General features: G+C 46.9%; 1 protein-coding gene across 2 annotated transcripts in view; it reads right to left on the bottom strand.

Annotated features, from left to right (window-relative positions):
* Positions 1-23,604, bottom strand: part of LOC147905071 (importin subunit alpha-9) — a 93,568-nt gene that overhangs the window by 50,717 nt on the left and 19,247 nt on the right. For both annotated transcript variants that reach the window (XM_087389981.1, XM_087389987.1), the window contains exon 5: positions 3,206-3,390. In XM_087389981.1, the coding sequence (XP_087246107.1) occupies positions 3,206-3,390 (185 nt within the window). The remainder of the gene's footprint in view (positions 1-3,205; positions 3,391-23,604) is intronic.

Below are 23,604 nucleotides of genomic sequence, written 5' to 3'. Positions count from 1 at the left end.
AGAGTCGTGTGTGTTAGGTACTCTGCCTTGGGAAGTCCCCCTAAAATGATGTAATAATTTGTCATTTTGTGTGCCTTGTCCTATAAAAGGCTCCACTTATTTCCATGTACCCAGTTAGGAGACAGTGGGGTTGTTATGTCTTTCCTTTATCAAGCCGAGTTCCAGGATGTTGGTGTACTCCCATGATCCTATGTATGCTTTTCTAAATAAATCTCCTTGGTTTACTGAGGAGCTTTATCATACATGCACATGTCTACAAGCAAGGAACCCATGGCTAGTACACCCTAGGTTGGGAGTTTGGAGAAACATCCAAGTCCTTCATTGATTATGCTATAGGTGTGTAAGGTGGATCTACCCAAGAATCATATGCAGTAGATTTCTTAGATAAATGTCAAAGAATTCTGACAAAGATGAGTTGGTCATGCATCCATGCTCAGATTTGAGTCTCTGATCACGTTGACACCTAAGCCATGAGAGTACTTGGTTCAACCTCTGAATTATGCTCAGCTGTTAGCCTCTGAGATTGCCTGGGATGCACAGTCTGGATGATGTCATAGTTTCTCACCCTAGCTCCGAAGGAGGGTTTGTTGGAACTATCGGAGTCCTAGTGTGTGTGGTCCTAGAGTCCTAGGAGTGTCCTACAGTTGTGTGAGTGTGAAGAGTCTTGACTCTTGAGGCCACTTGTGCCACCTCATGTGGTAGGTGTGATTCCTCCCCTAGATTATAGGATCTAGATTCTCTTGTGTGTGACCCCATCTATGAGGTGTCAGTGTGGGAAGATAAGGCTTGCCCAGCCTATACAAAGGAGAAACGCTACTCACATCCTATTATTATTTTGCCAGATCTTCGCAAACCCTTCGCTATCCAAGCAGATGCATGTGGGAACAACGTAGGATGTTCCAAAAAGTCTACGCCTACTTTGTACACTTTCAAAAGACCTTTGACACTGTCCCACAAGCCTGCATGATTCGGAGACTCTAGGAGATGCAGATAACAAGAATCAAGATCTGGGGGGTGATGAGCCTATATGAGTCAGTCAGGTGGAGAGTACGTCCTCTTGATGAAAAACTGGGTTTAATGCGACTTCGACCATGAAAACCATGTCTAATTGGCATGATACTTTTCTCATGTCTCAAAAAAGTGTATATTGACATGCATGAAAAGTATCGTGTTTATTAGATCTGTGCATGTTTAAATAACACACCCCAGAGCATGTTTTTTGGTGGTTCACTTGGTACCGACACTCTTCAAGCTCTACATACAAATACTACTGTATGCAGATGGCGTAGTTCTCATCTCCTATTCAAAAGCAGGCCTACAGAGACATCTAGGGGCCCTAGAGGTGTTTTGCTTTAGCTTTTTTACTTTTAGCTTTTCTGCTTTTAGCTTTCTTATCTTTAGAAAAGATACTCTATTTATTAGCCCTAGTCTCCTATAAAATAGTGGCCTAGCCTACCCGCACAGATTCATTCAGAATCCTCCATAGCTAGGCCATCTCCTCTTCCTCAAGCTGTGCAATAACTTCCACCTTGCCGCCATAGCCTTCCAAGCTGCTGCTACTGCTCCAGAACTGAGCGCTTATTGTGGATAATAGAGGAGATCAACATAACTATAATCACTCTATCTTGACTCAATCTTAGGCCTCAACATCTAGTGTCTGAAATTCCACCCTATACATAGCTACTATTTTGACTGGTGAGAGAAAAAGAATCTTTTCAATTGTGGGTCTTGGAACTCTACTTGAAAGCATTGTCGCTCTAGCCTTGCAAAGGAAATGGACTATTCCTAGCCACTATCTTTTAAAAGGAAAAAAGCCCTGATAACATGATCCCTAGGTATACACAAGATGAAACTATCTCAACGAAGTCCCTACAGCACGAAATATCCATGTGCATGGCCAGTGTTGAAGTATTGAAGATCATAACCTTGGGTTTAGGCAAGTTAAAACCTTAAACTGTTGGCATACACATGCTTGTCTAAGGCGTTCTTAAGAGGACGACATCATGTACATAAAGTGGCGGCCAAGGGTGACCCCTCTCCCTCAAACATTTGATGAAATTGGACAGCTCATCAATGTAGATGCCAAATAAAGAAGCTGACCAAGAACAATTGCTTTGACTCCTACAATACTTATCATTTCATCTATCCTCATGTGGCTACGTGGCCCCATCTCAAAACGCTCGCATAGAGTGCGACTACATTATTCTCTTGTATCAAGCCTATATGGTGCACAATATCACATGCCTTTCTATCCACAAAGCAGCTATATGCATTTTCGTGTACAATCCTTCCTTGCTCAATGATGGCCCAGAGGGTAAATTTATGGTCAAACATAGAGAAATTGGCATGGAAACTATTTGCTTATAAGCACTCTGTCCTACTATCCTTGTCCTCAGTCTCGACTTCTACCTCCTACATGTGGGATAGTGGGCACAGCCACAACTCTCGATGGAGTCATGTAGCTTAGTTCTCTGCTATAGACTTACGCACCAAGGTAACTTTGATGGTGTAACAAATAGATCTGCAAGTAGCTCCATGGCTATTCTTGTGAGTAAGTTGTGACAAGTGCCAATGTAATATAGCCATCTTAGTACCTTTGTGGTGGTGAGGAGACCTGAGTTCTACCACACGTTCCATCGTCCTTGATAATATGATGGATGGCTTGCTAGGTCAAAAGGAGTGGGGTTACAACTTGCAGAGGAAACATGGCAGGGGAGGGAGGGGGTGGGGGGGTGACAGGCACTTCTAAAACTTCTGACGGGCTTCTTTCCTACTACGCATCTCTTCCTCAAGAGGCACAAAAGCAGCCCACCATTAAGAGTCTAAAAGCAAACAACCCATGACACAAAATACATCGAAAAGTTCCAAGTGTGTCTCTAATTTAGAATGTATGCCTTCCTCAAAAGATCCAGAAAAGCAACCCATCATGAAGAGTCAGAAGCAAACGACCTATGATACCAAAGGAGCACATGCTAACCTACATAGGTTTGACATAAAGCCTTGATCAAGATACGGATGTTTTTTGTTCCTACATTATAGAGAACTTGTGACACAATCAAACAAATTGTGTGTGATGCATTAACACAAGGCATGAAAAGCTAACTTCTCAAGTGCCTCTACAAGTGTGCCACATCAAAGCAAATAAGAGTACAATTCACATAGCAAGCAATTAGATCCAACCAATAAATTGTTAAAAACCATCAACCTTTATAAGATTGGACAATGCCCAAGCCGCAGTCCTTGCCATGGAAGCCTTATTTGAAAGAAGCAATCGACCTAGTGGGAGTAGTGCCCCTTGAGCAATTAAAGTCTCTCTCATCTGCTCCCCTTCTCCAGCCACATTTCCAATAGCCCATGCACATTGTTCTGCTACAGGTATAATACTTCGTTCTGTTCACATGGAATTACATAAAGGTCTTCTCGTCATAAGTATTACATACAAATGGATGCTTCAATTAAATGATACATTAAAAGAGCCATTAAGGAATTTAACAATTTGAAAAGATAAAGCTAAAATGAGCTAGGGAGTGAGAAACATTTTTTTGGCTCAGTATGCAATGGGACAAAATACAAGACCAAATCTCTCTCTCTCTCTCTCTCTCTCTCTCTCTCTCTCTCTCTCTCTCTCTCTCTCTCTCTCTCTCTCTGTATGTATGTATGTATGTATGTATGTATGTATATAGAGAGAGAGAGAGAGAAAAGAAAGAAAGTTGTACTAACGTCTTCGGGAGACCTCAGGGCCTATGAGACGAAGTACAAATAGAAGAACAGCTCATACAAGCCATCATGGGCTGAAGCAAAGGGCTCGCTAAGGCCCTAGCTGAGCGCTATGCTAAGCTAATGATCTCAAGAACTCAAATCTCAAATAAGAGAAACACAGTCCATGAGGCTCTCAAGAGGTCCCAACAGGCACTGCGAAAGCTCTGATGACATATCCGGGAGTCGTGGTATCTCTCCAATAGGATGCAAAGATCTCGCATATCTGTAGCTGTCGCTGTCTCTCGCCGTGGTGGAGGGCGCGGTCTCCGACATCTCTGTATGCAGTGGGTGACATCAAGGGTGACACCTCGGGTCGGTCGGTCTCCTCTGAGTAGAGCAGCAATGGGCTGGACGTCTATCGTACGTGCTTTCACCACCCTCTGTGGTGCTCTACTGCTCTGCATCGTCTCTGTCCCCTGATCCATGTTGCCCTCATGTCAACCATCTCCTCATCCTCTACTCCAATGAGCCCTGGGGCTAACTCGAAGGCATAATAATCAATGACGTACTTGTGTGCCCAATCAATGCACTGTGGTGCTGTCTCCTCCTGCTATCTTATATGTTGTAACAGAGTCTCCATGTGTCGCCGCATCTCCATCAAAAAGAGGCCAACACATACTTGGTCATAGAAGTGGATCAACAAGAGAGGGCCCAATCCGTGCCCCTCCCGAAAGAAGCAGTGATAGCGCTATCGGATCTCATAGTAAGCAGTGGCAAACACATAGGAAGTGCTCCTCTGTCTCCACTGCTACCACTATACAGTCTGCAAGTCCGCTGCTGTCTAGGTATACCTGCGGCCCTCCTTGCCTCAATCCTCAACTTGCGAGACGAGAGCCGTATCTGTCCTATGGCAATCCTCGGCGCATGGGTAACCCATCTGTCCTCCAGATACTTAGGCCTAATGATCAAGAAGTGGTCCCGGTAAAACTGAACCTTGGTGGGGAGCTCCTGGACTCTCCCCAAGCTCGTGATTGTTGGGTGTTGGAAGCAATGGAAGCTCAATAATAGAAGCACAATGGAGAAAAACGAGATGTTGTAATAGATTGCTGCAAAACTGAAGTGTGAAGGCTCAAGGGAGAGCAAACATAACAAAACCCTAGGACTAACTGACTATAACTAGGCCTACAAGGCTCATACCAAGGTATAAGTGGCATCTATGTTACCACCCTCATCAAGCTTTAAATCTTTCAACTGCCAGCGGAGATAGGCAACCCTCGCCTCATTCCGCACCTGATACAAAGATGCAAGCTAATCCCATGCTTGCTTAGCTGTCTTGCAAGACCGAATATCAGGGATAATAACCCGTTTCACTGAAAGAGCAATCAAGACATGTGCTTTGGCATCACGACCATCCCACTGAATTTGCTCCTGTGAAGGAGGCAAAGCACCTGGAGCAAGAGGTGCAAGAGTCCTGGCTGTAGCAATAGAACCATCCCCTGAAGACCCATCACCCCTGCAGAAGCAGAGGCTGCAGGTGTAGCACCAGTAACAGTGTGTGCAGGCCTGGCCTCAAAACCTGAAACAATATGCCATAGATTCTTAGCAACCAAAACATGTCCCATCATGTATGACCACATGGGGTAATTGGTGCCATCAAGCTTGTCATTGGCCCCAATCAGCCCAAACAAATCATCTTTGCCACCAGATATGGTGCTGAAATACAAGGCAAATGCACCAATTGGCAAAGCAAATGAGAGAAAGGCAACCTCTCAGAATCAAGTGCCAAAAAGCTGCCCAAGCTTCAAAGCTTACGTCTGCAAAAGACTGCTGCTGTCCCAAGGTGTACCTGTTGCAAGAAAAATCCCCAAAGGCAACACGAGGCCTTCCAAGGCAACACGAGGCCTATCCAAAATGCCAACGAAGCAGAAATTGAAAAATGCCAATGCAACAACGGCTTACCCAATGATGTAGCCCAAAAGGATAGCAATGAAAGGCTGTGAATGCGAGCAAAGGAGGGCTGGAAATGAGAATTACAGCAAAAGAAGTGCTCCCACGAGGAGGAGAGCATGTAGAAATGGAGTGAAAGAGATCCAATGGAGAGAAGCTCGCAGCCCGAGGCAAAGGGACGCCAAATGAGGGAAGGGCTCAAAGAGAAGTCTCCGAATCAATTCAACAGCTCCAAATGGCTCCAAACGCCGGCACGCAGCTCGAGGAAGCTCCAAAATGCCGGCACGTAGCTCGAGGCAGCTTCGAAATGCTGGCAGGCAGCTCGAGGCAGCTCCGAAATGCTGGCAAACCTAAGAAATGACTGGCACACAGCTCGAGGCAGCTCCGAAATGCTGGAAAACCTGAGAAATGACTGGCGCACACCCTGAGGCAACTCGCATATGGATTTTTGACACTCGTACGATTCCACACGTGCGAATTTTTCTGACATTCCGTACACTGCACATAATTTCTAAGAGATCCGTACAACTATACGAAATTTCTGACAAGTCCGTACAATGTGTATGGAATTCCGTACAGTTAGGTTTTTTCGCAGAAAAATGCTCAGATTTGCTCCAAAATGTGTTTCCTTCGCGGTAGCTGCTCCAAAATGCAATCTTCTCGCGTCAGAATGAGGTTTTTTGCGATAGAAGTGCTTGGAAAGGCCTCAAACACTCGTGGGAGTGTGAAAACCAGCAAGACCAGCAGGAAAGAGAGCTCTAGAGGCTGCCAAACAGCTTGGGAAAGCTGTCAATGGCTGAGGGAATGGATTCCCGACCTGCTCTGATACCACTGTTGGGTGTTGGAAGCAATGGAAGCTCAAAAATGGAAGCACAATGGAGAAAAACGAGATGCTGTAATAGATTGCTGCAAAACTGAAGTGTGGAGGCTCAAGGGAGAGCCAACAGAACAAAACCCTAGGGCTAACTGCCCTAACTGGACTAAGTGTCCTAACTGACCTAGATGGTACATAAACTAATTGTACCAATAGTCCTAACTGACTATAACTAGACCTACAAGGCTCATACCAAGGTATAAGTGGCATCTATGGATAGCCCATGAGATAGCCTACAGTGATGTGTATAACTGAAGTAGGTCCAACCGTATGATACGGTTGAGTTCATCGTGTGGGATCTTAAGGGATGGGGAGTCCAAACTGTACTGGAAGGGTGGAAGGCGATCCCTCTGAATGCCCTAAGATCAAACCATTTGGAGATGCATGTGTACTGGGCTTTGCTGTCCCCGCGCTCAACTAGCCGTTGAGATAAATCTACCAATCTAGGTAGTCTCCATCTAGGTAGGGTCCATACTCTGTGTAGATATGTCACTATCTGGAAGATGGCATCAATCTGCAGCGGTGTCATAGCGAACTCGGCCTGTTTGATCTAATGAGGGATTGACGGCTCACTTCTAATCAGCTTGGACCCATCAAACTTCTGTCACTCAGATATTGGCAAGACACATCCCCATAAGGGTGCTGCATACATGGCTGTTAGTCTCACTAGTGTATCAAAGAGCCACCCCTTTGTCGGGGGATCCCAAAAGTGTGCTTGGAAGCACTGTCTCTCTAGCCGTGCCAGAGTCCCCCAAGGGCCCTCGTGTGAGTCGCGCCTGAGCTACATGTGTCATTGTGAAGATAGGCCCCACAAAAACTGCTCCAAGATAAGTGTATGACTGTACTATCTCCACTGGCTCCCCTCGGTATGTGAAACTATGCCGCTGAAGTACCGCTCGTGATGTGTTGAAGATCATAACCTTGGTTTTGCCAAGGTTGACCGTCAAATTTTTCTCTCTACAAAATGCATCAAGAAACTCAAGATGTTGTTGTAGACCAGGAGGAGATGAGTACTATGTCATCTGCGTATAGTAATATATGTATCATCAAATCTGCAATCAAGGATCCCTCTCCACCTAAGCAGTCAATGAACATCGTAATCTCATCAATGTAGAGCCCAAAGAGTGTCCCTTGCTTCACTCTGATCGTGCTCTCAATCCACTCTGACAGACCACCAAGTGCACACAGCCTCCCTCTGACTGTCTCATATAGGCTCATCACACCCCATATCATGACTCCCGGTATCTACATCTCCTCAAGCCTCCGAATCAAGCCTTTCGAAAGTCAAAGGCCTTCCGAAAGAAAGTCTACGAAACAAGCATAGAGTTTCTCGGACTTGAATCTCGCCTCCTCAATAACTACCCACAGCATGAAGATGTGATCAAGGGCGGAATGCTGCCGTTGAAAGCTTGCCTGTCCTAATGCCTGCTGCCCATCTGCCTCGCTATAGGAGCTGATCTCTCGCTCTAGCATCGATCCACATATCTTGGCCAGTGTATGGACTATCATGAGTGTGCGGTGGTTCCCCGTATCCATAGGGTCCCTTGCTTTGTGTATCGGTACGATGGTAGTGGTGCTCCAGGCAGGAGGGAAGCCATGACATACCGCATGATTAAACATATGTGCCAGGATCGGGGCCAGGATCTCATGTCCATGTGCAAAGTATTATGTCCTCAATCCCTCACGATCCATAGCCTTCCGGTTATGAAGCCGACGTAGTGCAACATGTATATTCGGTGCAGTGAACAAAGAGGACGTGGTGGACCTAGGTAAGGAGGACAAGTCCAGCGGTGTCTACATCGGGACATCATAAAGTGAAGTAGCATATGTATTTCAGACCTCTGGATCGGTGATAGGAATGGGTGACTTACCCTCAGAAAGAACTTAGAAGCCCCCATGCAAAGCTGGATCTCCCCCTCAAAAAGATCTGATAACCTCATCCATCCAATGTGAGAGAAAAGCTCCTCTCTTCCGGTGAGTCACTCGGTGTGATATCCGTTGTGCCTCAATCTTTGTAAGGTGCCCCAATGCATGCTCCTGTATGAGGTGGGATCTCATCTCTTGACACTCATCATCGAGCCATGGGTTATGGGGCATTTTCCCAGTTGAGGAGTAGATCGAGTCATGGGGAAGGATCTGACTGTGGCATCCTGTACCACTGATACTAAAGTGTCTGAGGCATGGGCAAGGCCCGCATAGTTGCCAAGACTGTGGTAGTTCACACGACAAGTGACTCACGTATACTGCATCGAGGGTATGATCAAAATGCACCTGGACCCAAGTGGAGACTGGTGGCTCCTGTCCTGTGATCGACAAGGAAGCTGAGACACTGAAGGTCAGATAGGAGTGGTCAACACCAAGTGGGGGGGGGGAGGGACAATGAGATCGTGTACATGTGACACAAAATCTAGAGATCCTAAAGGTAATCCGTGTGGGAAATAAGTGAGCCCTCCCAACAGTGGCCATCGAAGAAGACCATTGTATATCATCAGATTATTGTTGGAGATAAGTGCACACTAAGTGTACTATTTCCTAGTCTACAATAGTCTAAGTCTAAGTCTAAGTCTAAGTCTAGTCTTTATGTCTTGAGTATGTGCCATGTGGCACTTCTACAATTATCCCATAAGCACTCTTGCTTTATGTCTTGTACTTTGGCCCATATATTCAATGGGTCACATCATTGTAAACTATCAGTCTAGCTTGTGTCTTGTCTACACTCTTCTCAAGGTATTTCTAGTCTTTCACTCTTGTTATTTCATTTCCAGTTTCTAGTTCTAGTTCTTGCTTCCATATTCCAACATGGTATCAGAGCATGTAGATCCCCTCTCCTCTCCTCTCACTCTGCTGCAGCCATAGCTTCGTCTTCTCCTTTCAGTTTACCTCTCCCTCCGGCATCTCTCTCTTCAGCCTCTCGTGGCACCTCTACCTCCGCACTGCCCTCTTCTACGCTTCTGCTGGCCGCCTCTTCTCCGAGATCTGCCCTCTTTCTGCCCCGCCATTGCGCTCCAGATCTGCGCGACTCTGCTGCGTGTACGCCTGCTCCAAATCTCTATGCCAGATCTGGCGCTCAGATCTGTGGCTGAGCTGCACAAATCTGAAGCGCAGATCTGCTGTCACGCCAGATCTGCGCAGCACTCTGCTGTCACGACAGATCTAGCACCCGTTCCTGCTATCCGTACAGCTCTGCGCCATCATCCGTACGTCGGACAGATCCGTACAGTTCTGCGCCGTCGTCTGTACGTCGTCCGTACTCTGCACGACATCCGTACGTCATCCGTACGTCGGCCGTACTCCGTACTCTGCTTGCTGTCCGTACAGTCCGTACAACTGTACGGAATCCGTACCTGCACAGGTTGACGACTTCTCCAGCTCCATCTTCACGGAGATCTGCATCCTTTTTACACTTCTACTTCTGCCCGGGATTAAGGTACTGAGCTTTTGCCTCTTTCAGTTTGCTGAACAGTCTCTCCTTTTTTGTTGGTTCCTCCTGCTTCGATGGGCTGTCATAGGCTATGGCCTTGACAAAGTGGTGAGAGAACCGGCTCCTGGGATCTCTTCCTCTCATTTATTTCTGCAATATTGTAAGGGAATAGACACTGCCCTTGCATCCTAGCAAGAGGTAAGACCTTCCCACATGGCATCTTCCTCTCATTCTCTCATATCTATCGACAAATTCAATGGGTCCAACCTTCATACTTGGCAGATCAAAATCAAGTGCCATCTTATGAAAGAAGGCCTTTGGGACATTGTTCACCGTGATGCTCCCGAAGGTCCATCTGAGCAAGTTGTCGCTGCCAAGAACGACAAAGCCTATGCTATCATATTGCTCGGCCTTGGAGATGATTACATTCATCACATCTCCGACATACAGTCTGCTCCTCAAAGCATGGATCACTTTGGATACTCTTTTTGGAGCCCAATCTGAAAACTCTAAGATTGCACTTATGATCTCATTCTTTGATCTACATATGCAAGAAGGAGCTACTATAGCCTCTCATGTCAATTATCTTCGCAGTCTTATGGTTCAGCTTGCGTCAGTCAAGTCTCCCATCTCCAAAGATATTGCTATTGCTGTGCTTCTCAAAAGCTTACCTGACTCCTATGCTACTCTTGTCACTACCTTCAAGTATCATAATAATCCTTCTCTTGAGGGTATCATCAATGCTCTCCAAGAGGAAAAAAGAACTCAACAACGAAAGGTAACTGACACTGCATTTTTAGCAAAGAAAGGAAGTTCTAAGGTAAGAAAGCCTTGCACCCATTGTGGCAAAACTAATCATGTGGAGAAGGACTGTTTCAAGGCTCATCCATGCACCATTTGTGGCCGTGATAATCACCGAGAGAGGGACTGCTACTCCAAAACCTCTACATCAGCTCCTGCATCTACCTCAGCCCATGTTGCTGCAACATCTCCATCAGCTGATCCTGTTGTTCCTTCCTCACATGATGAGAAGTAGGCTTTCTGATTACTTCTATGTCTTGTCTACCACCTTGACCACCGATGATGTAGGTCAAGGGGTTCTAGTGTCTTGGTCTTTCTATTTGTCTACAGTCAGTCTTCTGTCTATCTAGTCTTGTCTGTCTGTCTATTTGTCTATCAATCTGACTGTGTTTTAGATCCATCTTGTCCTTACCCTTGTGGACCCATATGAGGATATCACTTGAGAAGGGGTGTCTCAGGATCATTTGTCTGTCATGTTTTCTATCTTGTCTCTCAGTCTATCAGTCTGTCTTCTAGTCTTGTCTTTCTGTCTTACTCCTAGTGTCCACTTAAGGAGGGTGTTGGAGATAAGTGCACACTAAGTGTACTATTTCCTAGTCTACAATAGTCTAAGTCTAAGTCTAAGTCTAGTCTTTATGTCTTGAGTATGTGCCATGTGGCACTTCTACAATTATCCCATAAGCACTCTTGCTTTGTGCATATGATGATGTATCGGGGGGAAGTAGCATACTGCAATGTAAATCAAACATGTGCTAGGTGGCTGAATCCATTACCACATGTGGCGTGCATGCTCCTCTTTTCTCATCACAGATATGTAAGGTCTAATAAGCGACCTAAAAAGAACTGCCACTCCTCTTGAGCCTCGTATGCCGCTGTCCCTCCTCATCTCCTTTTTGTAGGCTGATTTCCACATATATCTTGTTACTATAGGCAATCCTCTTTTTGAACTCTCATGGGTATCTTCGTTTTTCGCTTCCTCTCCTCTTCCTCTTCGCTTTCTCTTTCCACTCCATGCTCAAACCTCCAACCTCTTAGAGGTTAATGTTCAATTAGCATACTCTTTGGTTTCTAAGATCTAACATTGGATAAGCTCACATGGGCAACTTACCAATACAATGGGCCGATTAAAAAAATTGGCCTGCCACATGGCATTATCGCATCATCATAGGAAGGCACTACCACGTCATCTAGCAATCCTAGTTAAAACTAACAATATCAGTTTGTAGACGTTTGTCAATGTGTGTTCACACACATTGTGTATGCCATTCCTCTTGTAATATTAGAGTTGATTTAATATGCAATAGAACTTCTACTACAGACTGCTAATAGTATCTCCTTTGGAGAAAGTAGAGAAGCTAGATAGTAGGAACAGAGAAGTAGTAGAAGTAGAAAAAAAGAGGTAGAAAAAAGAGGACAGTTTCACTCTTACTAGGAAGAGGACATGGGATGTGGTGTTGGCTAGCCAAGGCCAGATTCAATCCTCCTTGCAGGTATAGCCAATCAGGGCTGATGCTTGAAAGTACAAACAGTTATAGAATCTGAAGTGTATTGATCTTGAATACCTTGCAAGTAGAACTAAAGCCCCTTTTATATGTCTTGGAAAGTGGGCCATGACCTAAGTGTATATGGGATAATACAATGGTGCCAAGTCACAAAGCCCTCATGGAAGCCTAATAATACTATTGAATGTACAAGAAAAATATGAAAGGTTAAATTAGTGTGACCCTTTTATACACTATCAGGGACTATCACTAATAATACTACTGAATGTACAAGAAAAATATGGAAAGGTTAAATTAGTGTGACCCTTTTATACACTATCAGGGACTATTATTTAACTGACTCCTAAACTAAGACGGCGCTATTGTTACAGTCCTCCCCTCCTTATAAAATTGTATCCTCAAAATGGACACACAGGAGTAGGGGAGAATATGCATATGTACTGTAATCAAATGTGGGTCGAAAGAGATCCCACTCAGCTCAACAGATAGGGAAGCTCCTATTTTATACAGTCAGGCTGTCATGATGAGTCCTCTGCTAGCCCCTTCCATTTGATGTAATATTCTATCAAGAATTTATCCTGTGAATTTTGTCTCTGTATCCCAAGATCCTCTCTTGTATATACACTATCTTCCCTAATTCATCCATGGGAGGCACTTCAGCAGCTACTGGAATATCTGCTCCCACATGCTTTTTGAGCAACGATACATGGAATATTTGTAGATGAAGGCACATCCAACTGAAGGCTAAATCACCTACCCTCTTAAAAATTTTATAGGGGCCATAATACCTGTGAGCCAGCTTGGTGTAGGTGTCTCCTTTCAATGAAGCATATCCGTGTGTGTGCAACCTGAGATGTTGTTAGAGTTTGACATATCATGTATGTACAGTAGGGAGTGAGGGCTGCTTTGTGGGTGTGCCCCCACTGTGAGGTAGGTTTGGAGGGTGCGGGACCAGTGCCAGAGCAGGGGAATGTCATCACCATCTTGCCAAAGTACCGTGCAGGTCAGGGACTTGTTTCTAGGCCGGGACAGGGGCTGGATCTGGGCTGGAGTGCCATGTCAGGCCACCCCAACAGCCAGGAGCCAGTTTGGCAACCCAACCTGGTCGGGTTACACCAATCAGACCCGACCCACCTGGGTTGGGTCAGGCGGACCTGCCAAGTCGTCCCAAGGGGTTCACCCCTCTATATAGGGCCCTTTGCCCCTGTTTCATTCATCTTGGACTCTCAGAAATACATGCGAGTTTTTCCCTGATCTAGGGGTGTCGATTGTCTCTTCCTCCATCGCAATATTCTTCTTGTTTGAGTTTGCTTGGTGTGCTCTCGATTTGCTGCTCACATTCTGCTACACTTTCACATGGTATCAAAGCACTAGAAGCTGGGACCTGGACAGTGTTAGGAGCAAGAACCAGTATAGATTTCTTTACTACTGTTTGGAGGTAGCTGTTTACAGGCTTTTTGAGCTGAGGGGCGGACAGTCACAGGATACCATTTCGAGGTAGTTGCTGAGGCGCAGACAGTTTCAGGATACCGTTTTGTGTCATATCCCACCCACCAGTGTAGATATCCACCGTTACTGCATCACGCATGGATGAAACCATCGCCCATGTCTTGCTCGTGTGCACGTTGTTAGAATTATAGATATAATTATTAGAATGGCAGCGGAAGATGCAAACAAACTGAAATTATAGAGCCATACAGAGAACACTAGAGATAACAAAATGTACCACCACTGATCTGCTGTAAATCAGCCCTTAAACCAGGGCAGCAACTGAAATACAAGATATCTTGAATAAGATAAGAAAACAGGAGCTGCAGGAGAGGCTGAACTGAAGCAGAGAAAAAGGGGGGAACACAAGAAAGCTGAAGCCTGAGAGCACGGAGGCAGGAGAAGCCTGAAACGAAGAGGCAGGGGCCTGGAGTGAAGAGGCTAGAGGAGCCTGAACTGAGGAGGCAAGAGCCTAGAGAAGAGGAGGCTGAAGGAGCCTGGGTGAAGAGGCAGGAACCTTGGAACAAGGGAACTGTAGAGGCCTGGAGCGGGGAGGCAAGAGTCCTGAAGAGGCAAGATCTGCTGCGGGAGTGTGGGCAGCCAACTGAGCAGCTGAGAGGGGGCTCTGAGGGGATGGTCAGGAGCAGGCTGTATGCTGGAGCCTTGAGGAGCTGCAAGAAGTGATGGAGGAAATGAAGGGAAGGAGGCCCTTTTATAGGGCAGGCCAAGGGGGGGAGTCGGCCAGTTTGGCTGGACCGACCAGCCTGGTCGGTCAGGCCAACTGGGCCGACCAGCTGGTCGGCCAGCCTACCCCCTCTGGCCCCCCTTGCTGCATGGGGGCTGGTCGGCTGGCCACGCCTGGAGATGCTGAATCTCAACACCCCCTCTCAGCTCCAGGGTGTGGCACAAGACCCAGAGAACTGGTATGACGTTGGAGAAGGGGAGGAGAAACAGATTTGGTAAATATGTCGGCGACGTTGTCGGAAGTGGTGCTGAAGAGGAGCACAATGGTACCGTCAAGAACCTTCTCTCGCGTGTAGTGGTACTGAATTTCAATGTGTTTTGTCCGAGCATGAAAGACCGGATTGCGAGCAAGGGCAATACAGCTTTGATTGTCACAAAAAAGTGTGGTAGAAGTGGATTGCTGAAAACCACAATCGAGAAGAAGGCGCCGAAGCCACACAGCCTCACAGGTGGCACTACACATAGCCCGATACTCAGCCTCGGTGGAAGATAGGGCGACTGTGGGTTGGTGTTTACTGGACCAGGAGATAGCCGCAGAGCCAAAGGAGAAAACATAGCCCGTGGTAGAGCGGCGAGAATCGGGGTCGCCAGCCCAATCGGAGTCACTCCAACCTCGGAGAGTGAGCGGGGAAGGAGAGGAACTACCGGCAGCATAAAAGAGCCCGAAAGTAGAGGTCCCCTGAAGATAGCGGAGGAGACGTCGAGCAGCTTGCCAATGAGAAAGCGAAGGGGTTTGCATGAAGGTACTGAGGGTGCCGACAGAGAAGCCGAGATCCAGTCGAGTGTTAAGTAGCCAAAGATGAGATCCAACAAGCTGGCGGTAGAGGGAGGCATCAAGATAAGCAGTGGACCCAGAAGCAGAGAGTTTAGCGTTGGGATCCATGGGAGAGGTGATGGGCCGACAGTCAGCCATGTGGAAAGTTTCCAGGAGCTCTTGAACATAGCGTTGCTGAGAGACAAAATACCCCCTCTTAGTCTGCCAAATCTCAAGACCCAAGAAAAAATGGAGAAGGCCCATATCCGTCATCTCAAATTCAGTTTGAAGAGCAACTTTAATGGCAAGGATATGATTGGTATGACTCCCGGTGAGGATTAAATCATCCACATAAAGAATGATGAAGGTATGAAGCTGTCCTTCATGAAAAAGATAAAGATTGGGATCAGCCAGAGAGCGAAGAAGTCCTTGGCGGCAGAAGAAGGTATCAACACGCTGATTCCAGGCCGAGGAGCTTGCTTGAGACCATAGAGAGCCTTGCGAAGGCGACAGACCATGAAAGGAGAACGAGAATTAATGAAGCCGGGCGGCTGATCCACATATACCTCTTCATGAAGATCACCATTCAAAAATGCAGATTTGACGTCCATTTGAAAGATGGGCCACTGATGGTGGGCGGCAAGAGCGAGGATCGTGCGGATGGTGCTCATCCGGGCGGTAGGTGCAAAGGTCTCTCCATAGTCGATGCCGGGTCGTTGGGCATAGCCTTTAGCCACCAGCCGAGCTTTATACTTGTCGACAAAACCATCAGAGGCGTATTTTGTTTTGAAAATCCACCGGACACCAATGACGGAACGATGCAGGTGGAGGGAGAGAGGGCTCCGAGGCATCGGACGGATCTCCAAGAACAGGAGGAGAGTCGGAGGATGTCGGAAGGACCTGCTCGTCGAAAAGAACATCCCTGCTCACGGAGATAATGCGGCGGCGAGGATCATAGAGGCGATAGCCAGTGGAGACGGAGTTGTAGCCTACGAACAAGAGCTTGTGGGACTTAGGATCAAGCTTTCCACGATCAGATTTAGGAATATGAACATAAGCATCACAGCCAAATACCCGAAAATGGGAAACATCGGGCTTAGATCCATAGTAAGCCTGATAAGGGGTCATGCCTGGGACTGCTGATGTCGGAGAGCGGTTAAGAGTATGGATGGCGGTCATCATGGCCTCGGCCCAAAGAGACTGAGGGAGTTGACTGTGAGTGAGCATGGTCCGAGCCATTTCAACACCGGTACGATGTTTACGTTCAACCACACCATTATCAGAAGGGGTACCTGTGTTGGCAAATTCCCGTTTGACACCATGACTACTCAAGAACCGATCAAACTCGAGAGAGGTGAATTCACCACCTTTATCAGCACGAAGAATTTTGAGGGAGTGATTGGATTCTTTTTCCACCATGGCTAGCCAGGTCTGGAAACGACTGAAAGCCAGATCCTTGTGGGAAAGAAAATAGATCCAAGAGTAGCGACTGAAATCATCAACAAGGAGCATGTAGTACGAGGCTCCCCCAAGGGACATAATCTGCATAGGGCCACATAGGTCGAGGTGAACAAGACCAAGCAGAACAGTGGCACGGGGAGAGGCATGATGAGCGAACGGCTCGCGATGTTGTTTGCCCAATATGCAAGAGGGACAGAGACCTTGGCGAGTGCCGACGTTAGGGAGGCCGAGGACAAGCTGATCACGGAAAGCACGATGAAGAGCATCAATGTATAAATGACCAAACCGATAATGCCAAAGGTCGCCAAGAGAGGTTCCTGTAAGGGAGGGAAGGGCAACAAGCTTGTAGATACCATTAGTAGAATGGCCGGTCCAAACCGGCTGTCCGGTGGCACGATCGCGGATGGTGACAAAGGCTGCTTCAAACTCAACTTTCATATTGTTTTGACAAATCTGATGAACCGAAAGGAGATGAAAGCCGAGAGACGGAACATAAAGAACACGAGAAGAGTGTTTACCCCCTTTGCCATCAGGAATAATATCAAGAGAGCCCTCTGAATGAACAGGAATAGAGTGCTTATCGCCGATGCAGACACGACCAGAATGAGGAGTGAGATCCTGGAGCAGTGAGGAGGAGGGGGTCATATGCCGAGAGGCCCCACTATCAACAATCCATTCACGAGCATCGGAGCTATGGAGAGCCAATGACTCTGCTGCAGGAAGGGGGACCGAATTCAAGAGCTCAAGGTGAACAAATGCAGGAGTAGGGGTAAGGGAAGCATCAGCCGCAGCGGCCAGAGGTGCGTCAGCTCGTTTGTGTTTGCGGTATGGACAATTGCGCCAATAATGGCCAGGAGTGCCACAGTGATTGCAATTACCTTTGGGAGCAGGACGGTCACTGGAGGGATCTGAAGGAGATGAGTTATTGGCAGAGGACGGGGCATTCTTGGATCGTGATTTGGGACGATGGGCCACAAGAGCCTCAGAAGAACCATCAGAGGTTTTAGTGAACTGTTCCTCCTGATCCATCATCATGGGGACAAGTTCCTCCCAAGTGATGGTGCTGAGGCGGCCAGAGGTAATAAGAGAAGAATAGAATGCTGCATATCGACTGTCAGTAATAACATGAGATAAGAGAGTAATAGCCATATCTTTGGAGGAGATAGCCTTGCCTGCATGGAGGATGTCCTGATGCATGCTCTGCATTTTGTTGATGTGGTCCCGTATGGAAGGAGAAGTAGTTGGATCGAGGCGACGAAGCTGAACTTCCAAGGAAATACCTTTCATGGGAGTGACGCGAAGATACATGCCATCAAGAAATTCCCAAATAGCACGTGCAGAAGTAAGATGCTTGATAATATCCCAGATAAGAGAAGCATGTGGCTCCTCCTCAGGTGACGGACGAGGGATCCCGGGATCAACAAACTCAGCAAGATCATAAGATTCCAATACAGACGCCATCTGAATTTTCCAAAGAGAATAATTGGTCCCATCTAACTGCCGAGTATCTGGAAATGTAGGAAGAGTGGGAATACGTACAGGCTTGTCAGACTCTTGAAAGAAACTGGACATAGGGGATACGCGAAGATCCGGAGTAGAATCCTTTGTTTCATCAGCCATAACTGAAAACAGGGAATGGACAGCAACAAGGGGCTGAAGAGAACGGGGCTGGTGAAAAGATCAAGGTCTAGAACAGGGCCAATCTCAACAATCGAACCCAAAGATCAAGAGCCAATAAGTTCTGCCAGAAACCCCTGAATAAAGTCGTACGGGTGAAGACGGGAGCCGACCCGATGTGCGATGAAGGAAGGGGGGGAGAGGCTCTTGATGAAGCAGTAGGCTGCTATTGATAGCCCGGGGTACGGGCAAAAAAAAAAATAGGGAGGGGAGAAGAGAGCTCTGTAGTCAGTGGGAAGGAGAGTTGCTGACGAGGACAAACTTCTTCAACTTCATCAATATAGAAGTTCCCAGACCAGAGAGTAACCTGGTGCTCTGATACCATATTAGAATGGCAGCGGAAGATGCAAACAAACTGAAATTATAGAGCCATACAGAGAACACTAGAGATAACAAAATGTACCACCACTGATCTGCTGTAAATCAGCCCTTAAACCAGGGCAGCAACTGAAATACAAGATATCTTGAATAAGATAAGAAAACAGGAGCTGCAGGAGAGGCTGAACTGAAGCAGAGAAAAAGGGGGGAACACAAGAAAGCTGAAGCCTGAGAGCACGGAGGCAGGAAAAGCCTGAAACGAAGAGGCAGGGGCCTGGAGTGAAGAGGCTAGAGGAGCCTGAACTGAGGAGGCAAGAGCCTAGAGAAGAGGAGGCTGAAGGAGCCTGGGTGAAGAGGCAGGAACCTTGGAACAAGGGAACTGTAGAGGCCTGGAGCGGGGAGGCAAGAGCCCTGAAGAGGCAAGATCTGCTGCGGGAGTGTGGGCAGCCAACTGGGCAGCTGAGAGGGGGCTCTGAGGGGATGGTCAAGAGCAGGCTGTATGCTGGAGCCTTGAGGAGCTGCAAAAAGTGATGGAGGAAATGAAGGGAAGGAGGCCCTTTTATAGGGCAGGCCAAGGGGGGAGTCGGCCAGTTTGGCTGGACCGACCAGCCTGGTCGGTCAGGCCAACTGGGCCGACCAGCTGGTCGGCCAGCCTACCCCCTCTGGCCCCCCTTGCTGCATGGGCGCTGGTCGGCTGGCCACGCCTGGAGATGCTGAATCTCAACAATAATTCAGCAGTGACCAATGTAATTTAATAAGCTAGTTAGGGGCACTTTTCCCTCTTTAAGAGGTTTTTCCCCCTAACCGCAGTTAGTTCACTAACTATGGTTAGTGACTACTAAGGTTTTGTCACTAGGACAAAACCTTATCTCTCACTCTTGAGTTGTACTCTTTACACTCTTCTATTGCAACTCAGCTCTCAAGCTTTCAGCTTTCAAGCTCTCACTCTTTTGCTCTCTCTCTCTCCGCAATCTCTCACATTTGGTATCAAAGCAATTGATCCTGCTCCCTGCTCCTTCCCCGTTCAGCTCCAGCCTACAGCCCACACTCCTGTTGCTACCTTCCGTACCTTCAGTACCCTGCCGTACTTGCTACCTCCCGTACTGTACCCTGCCGTACTGCTCCTGCTGTGTCCGTACCTTCAGTACCTGCGTGGTCGTCGTACAGCTTGTCACCCGTACAAGTGAAGCGACGTACAGTCTGCATTTCCATTCCGTACAGCAAATCTTCAGCCGTACAGTCCGTCGCCAGACTGTACGGTTCACCGTATAGTTCCGTACGGCTCGCTGTCACCATCCGCACCTGCACGTACCTGCTTCCGTACTTGTCGTACGGTTCGCTGTCACCATCCGTACCTGCGCGTACAAGCCGTACAGCAGGTCATTGTCCCTGCTTCCGTACAAGCCTTGCTTCCGTACTGCTTCCGTACAGGCTCTGCTCCCGTACAGGTCCTAATTCCATACAGCCTGCTTCATCGCCGTACGGTTCTGTGTAACTATCCGTACAATCTGTACTCTGTCGTACATCCGCACGTGTGGCAGATCTGTACCTGCTTTTCTGTACTTAGTCGTACATTCGTACTTGGTCATCTGTACTCACTATACCAACAGACACTTGTAGTTCTTTGCTGTCATTTGGGTATTTTCAGGTTCACAGTTACTTGCGAAGCAAACATTGCAGACAGATCTAAAGATTTGGTCTAAAATTTGGGGCTTTTGTTCGAAAATTGCAAATTTGGGGCTTTTAGTGAATTTGCCCCTTCCTGATTGCAATTTCAAGCTCGAAATTTGGGGCTTTCAGTTTTGCAATACAATTTCTTGAAGAAATTTGGGGATTTTGTGATTACACTGCAATTTTGCAGTAAAATTTGGGGCTTTTGCAGACAGAGGGCAATTCTTGCAACATTTGGGGCTTTTGATCAATTTGCCCGTTTCTGGTTGCAATTTTGTGCCTATTTTGGGGCTTTTGTGTTGGGAGAGCAATTTCTGGAGATTTCAGTTCATACTGCCTTTCTTGAAGTGTTTTGCAGCACTTTTGACAGATTCTGGAGAGTTTTTGATGCTTGGACAGATTTCTGACAGTGCAAGTACAGAAATCTGAGTTGCATTTACACTTGGCTGTGTTTTTTGGGAGTTGTGCATTTCATTCCCAGTAAGGGAATTCAGTTTTGTATCTGCTTAAATCTCTTTCTCAGATATGGCCCAGCAAAATCAGAATGACTTCCAGTTCGGTGGTCTTTCACAGGAAGACAAGTTGGATGGTACCAACTACTCCCTCTGGAGTTTTATGGTACGCAGTATTCTGATTTCTCGCAATTTATGGGATTATGTGAATGGGGGTGAGATCCGACCAGCAGGTATGGCACCTAATACGCCTCCTCAGCAAGGAGGTCGTGCACAGGGTGCAGCTGCAGAACAAGTTGTTGGTGCAGCTATAGCCACTACTCCAGAGCAGAAGAGATGGGATTCACGGGATGCCTTAGCTTTGACATGCATCTCTCTTTCAGTGAAAAGATTTATCATTCCGCATATCCGGTCGTGTAAGACCTCGAGGGCAGCGTGGGATATTTTAGAAAGCATGTATGCAGCCCGGAATGATGCAAGGGTATCTTTCTTGAAAAGAGAGTTAAGTAATACACATATGGAAGAGGGTGACTCCATGTCAGTCCACCTCACAAAGCTACAGGATCTCAGAGAGCAATTATTGAATATAGATGAGATTATTCCTGATTCAGAGATGATTACTACCACTCTGAATTCTCTTCCTGAGTCTTACCTCAGCTTTCATACCTTGCTGAACTTATCATTGAGGGGGGGTGCAAATTCTCTCACTTTTCATGAGTTGACAGGACTTCTGCTTCAGGAAGAGCAGACCAGGAAAAACTTGGCTTCACGTGCAGGTGAACAAGCTATGCTCTCAAAGTTTAAATCAAAAACAAAGGGACAGGCGAAGACATCAGTAAATCAGCCTTCCAGTGGGTCAGGACAGCCTTCACAAAAGGCTAAAAATGATGCAAGCCAACCCAAGAAGAAGGGTTTTTGTCACTACTGCAAAAAGCCAGGTCATCACACTGCAGAATGCAGGAAAAGGCTTGCAAAAGAGAAGAAAAACAGCTCCGGTATGGCTGTTTCAAATTCAGCTCCTCATGCATCTGACAGTGGGGATGCTACAGCCAACTTTGTTGGACAGGATTATACCTTTTTATCTTGCATTGCAGATTCTAGGCTCGCTGCTCCAGATGCTCGGGATAGTACAGCCACTTGTAATGATGAGAGGAATACTTCCAGCCTTTAAAGAAAGTCTTTTATCACTTGTATTATGTCCCACATGAAAGAAAGGATGGGAGAGCAAAAGATAGTCCACACTCAGGCTGAATTTCAAATGCCTTCTTCTTCAGAGGATGTCTTTGAGGGGTTGCTACCCATTGCCTTGGGTTCCCCTGCTGATATTTCTGATGCAAATCAGAATCTACAGCCACCTCCCGATGCTTTAGTTCCGCCACAGGATGTCTTGCCACCTCCACAGGCAGTGGAACAAGTGGTGCAGCAAGAAATTGCAGACATACATGCAGCAAAAACAGTCCCAAACTGGCTGTTACAGACTCTCAAGGAGAGTAAAATTGATGCTCCATTACCTAGCAGGACTCGTAGTGCAGCAAGGCACATGGAAGGTGCTAATTCAGTGGAATCAGCATATGCAGGTACTCTTCTTGATGAGGAGGAGCCTGCCACATTCGAAGAGGCAAAGGACAATGTGCATTGGACGAATGCCATGCACGATGAGTTGCAGTCCATTGAAAAAAATCAGACTTGGGATGTTGTAGACTTGCCACCAGGTAAACATGCCATTGGCACACGATGGGTTTTCAAGGTCAAACGGAAGCCAGATGGCTCCATTGACAGATACAAGGCAAGGTTGGTTGCTAAAGGCTATGCTCAGAAAAAGGGCATAGATTATGAGGAGACATTCGCTCCTACATCCCGGATGACCACCATCCGATCTGTTATTGCAATGGCTGCACATTTTGAGTGGAATGTTCATCAGTTGGACATAAAAACAGCCTTCTTAAATGGAGACTTGCTGGAAGAGGTGTATGTCAAACAACCTCCAGGCTTTGAAATTACAGCAAATGCACTTCAAGTATGCAAGCTAAACAAAGCTTTGTATGGGCTGAAACAGGCCCCTCGTGCATGGTATGCCAAGATTCATGCCTTTTTGACCAGCAAGGGGCTGCACAATAGTCCTACTGAGAGCACCCTCTACATCAAGATGGATGGGGGGGGGATTTTAGTCATCCTTCTTTATGTCGATGACTTACTGCTCACACGATCCATTGAAGACAAAATTGCAGATTTCAAAGCTGATTTGCAGACCAACTTTGACATGTCAGATTTGGGGCTGCTTCACTTTTATTTGGGGATCCAGTTCTCTCATGAGAGACGTGGCACTGTTATGTCTCAGTCCAAGTATGTGCAGAAACTCTTGGACAAATTTAACATGCATGATTGTAAGCCCATAGCCACTCCCATGGAGCCGGGGCTGAAACTCACAATGCATGATGCTGGAGAATTAGTTGATGCCACACTTTACAGTCAGGCTGTTGGATGCCTCATATATCTCTGCAACACTAGACCTGATATTCAGTTTGCAGTATCTCAGGTGAGCAGGTACATGCACAGCCCAAAAACTATGCATTGGCAGGCAGTTAAGCGCATCTTCCGTTATTTGCAGGGCACGAAGTCTTTTGGCTTGCTATTTCCTAGGGGGGTGACTTGCAGATGCATGCCTAGAGTGATTCAGATTGGGCTGGTGATTATGACACTAGGCAGTCCACTAGTGGCAATTGTTTCTTTTTGGGTAAATCTTGCATTTCCTGGCTGAGCAAGAAACAATCTACAGTGGCTACCTCATCATGTGA

The sequence above is a fragment of the Dipteris shenzhenensis genome, chromosome 2 (assembly GCF_047967505.1).
Source record: "Dipteris shenzhenensis isolate YYH24624 ecotype China chromosome 2, Dip_SZ_1.0, whole genome shotgun sequence".
NCBI classification, from domain to species: Eukaryota; Viridiplantae; Streptophyta; class Polypodiopsida; order Gleicheniales; family Dipteridaceae; genus Dipteris; species Dipteris shenzhenensis.
The sequence above is the reverse complement of the archived record's forward strand: the minus strand, read 5'-3'. Positions and strand labels throughout refer to the sequence as shown.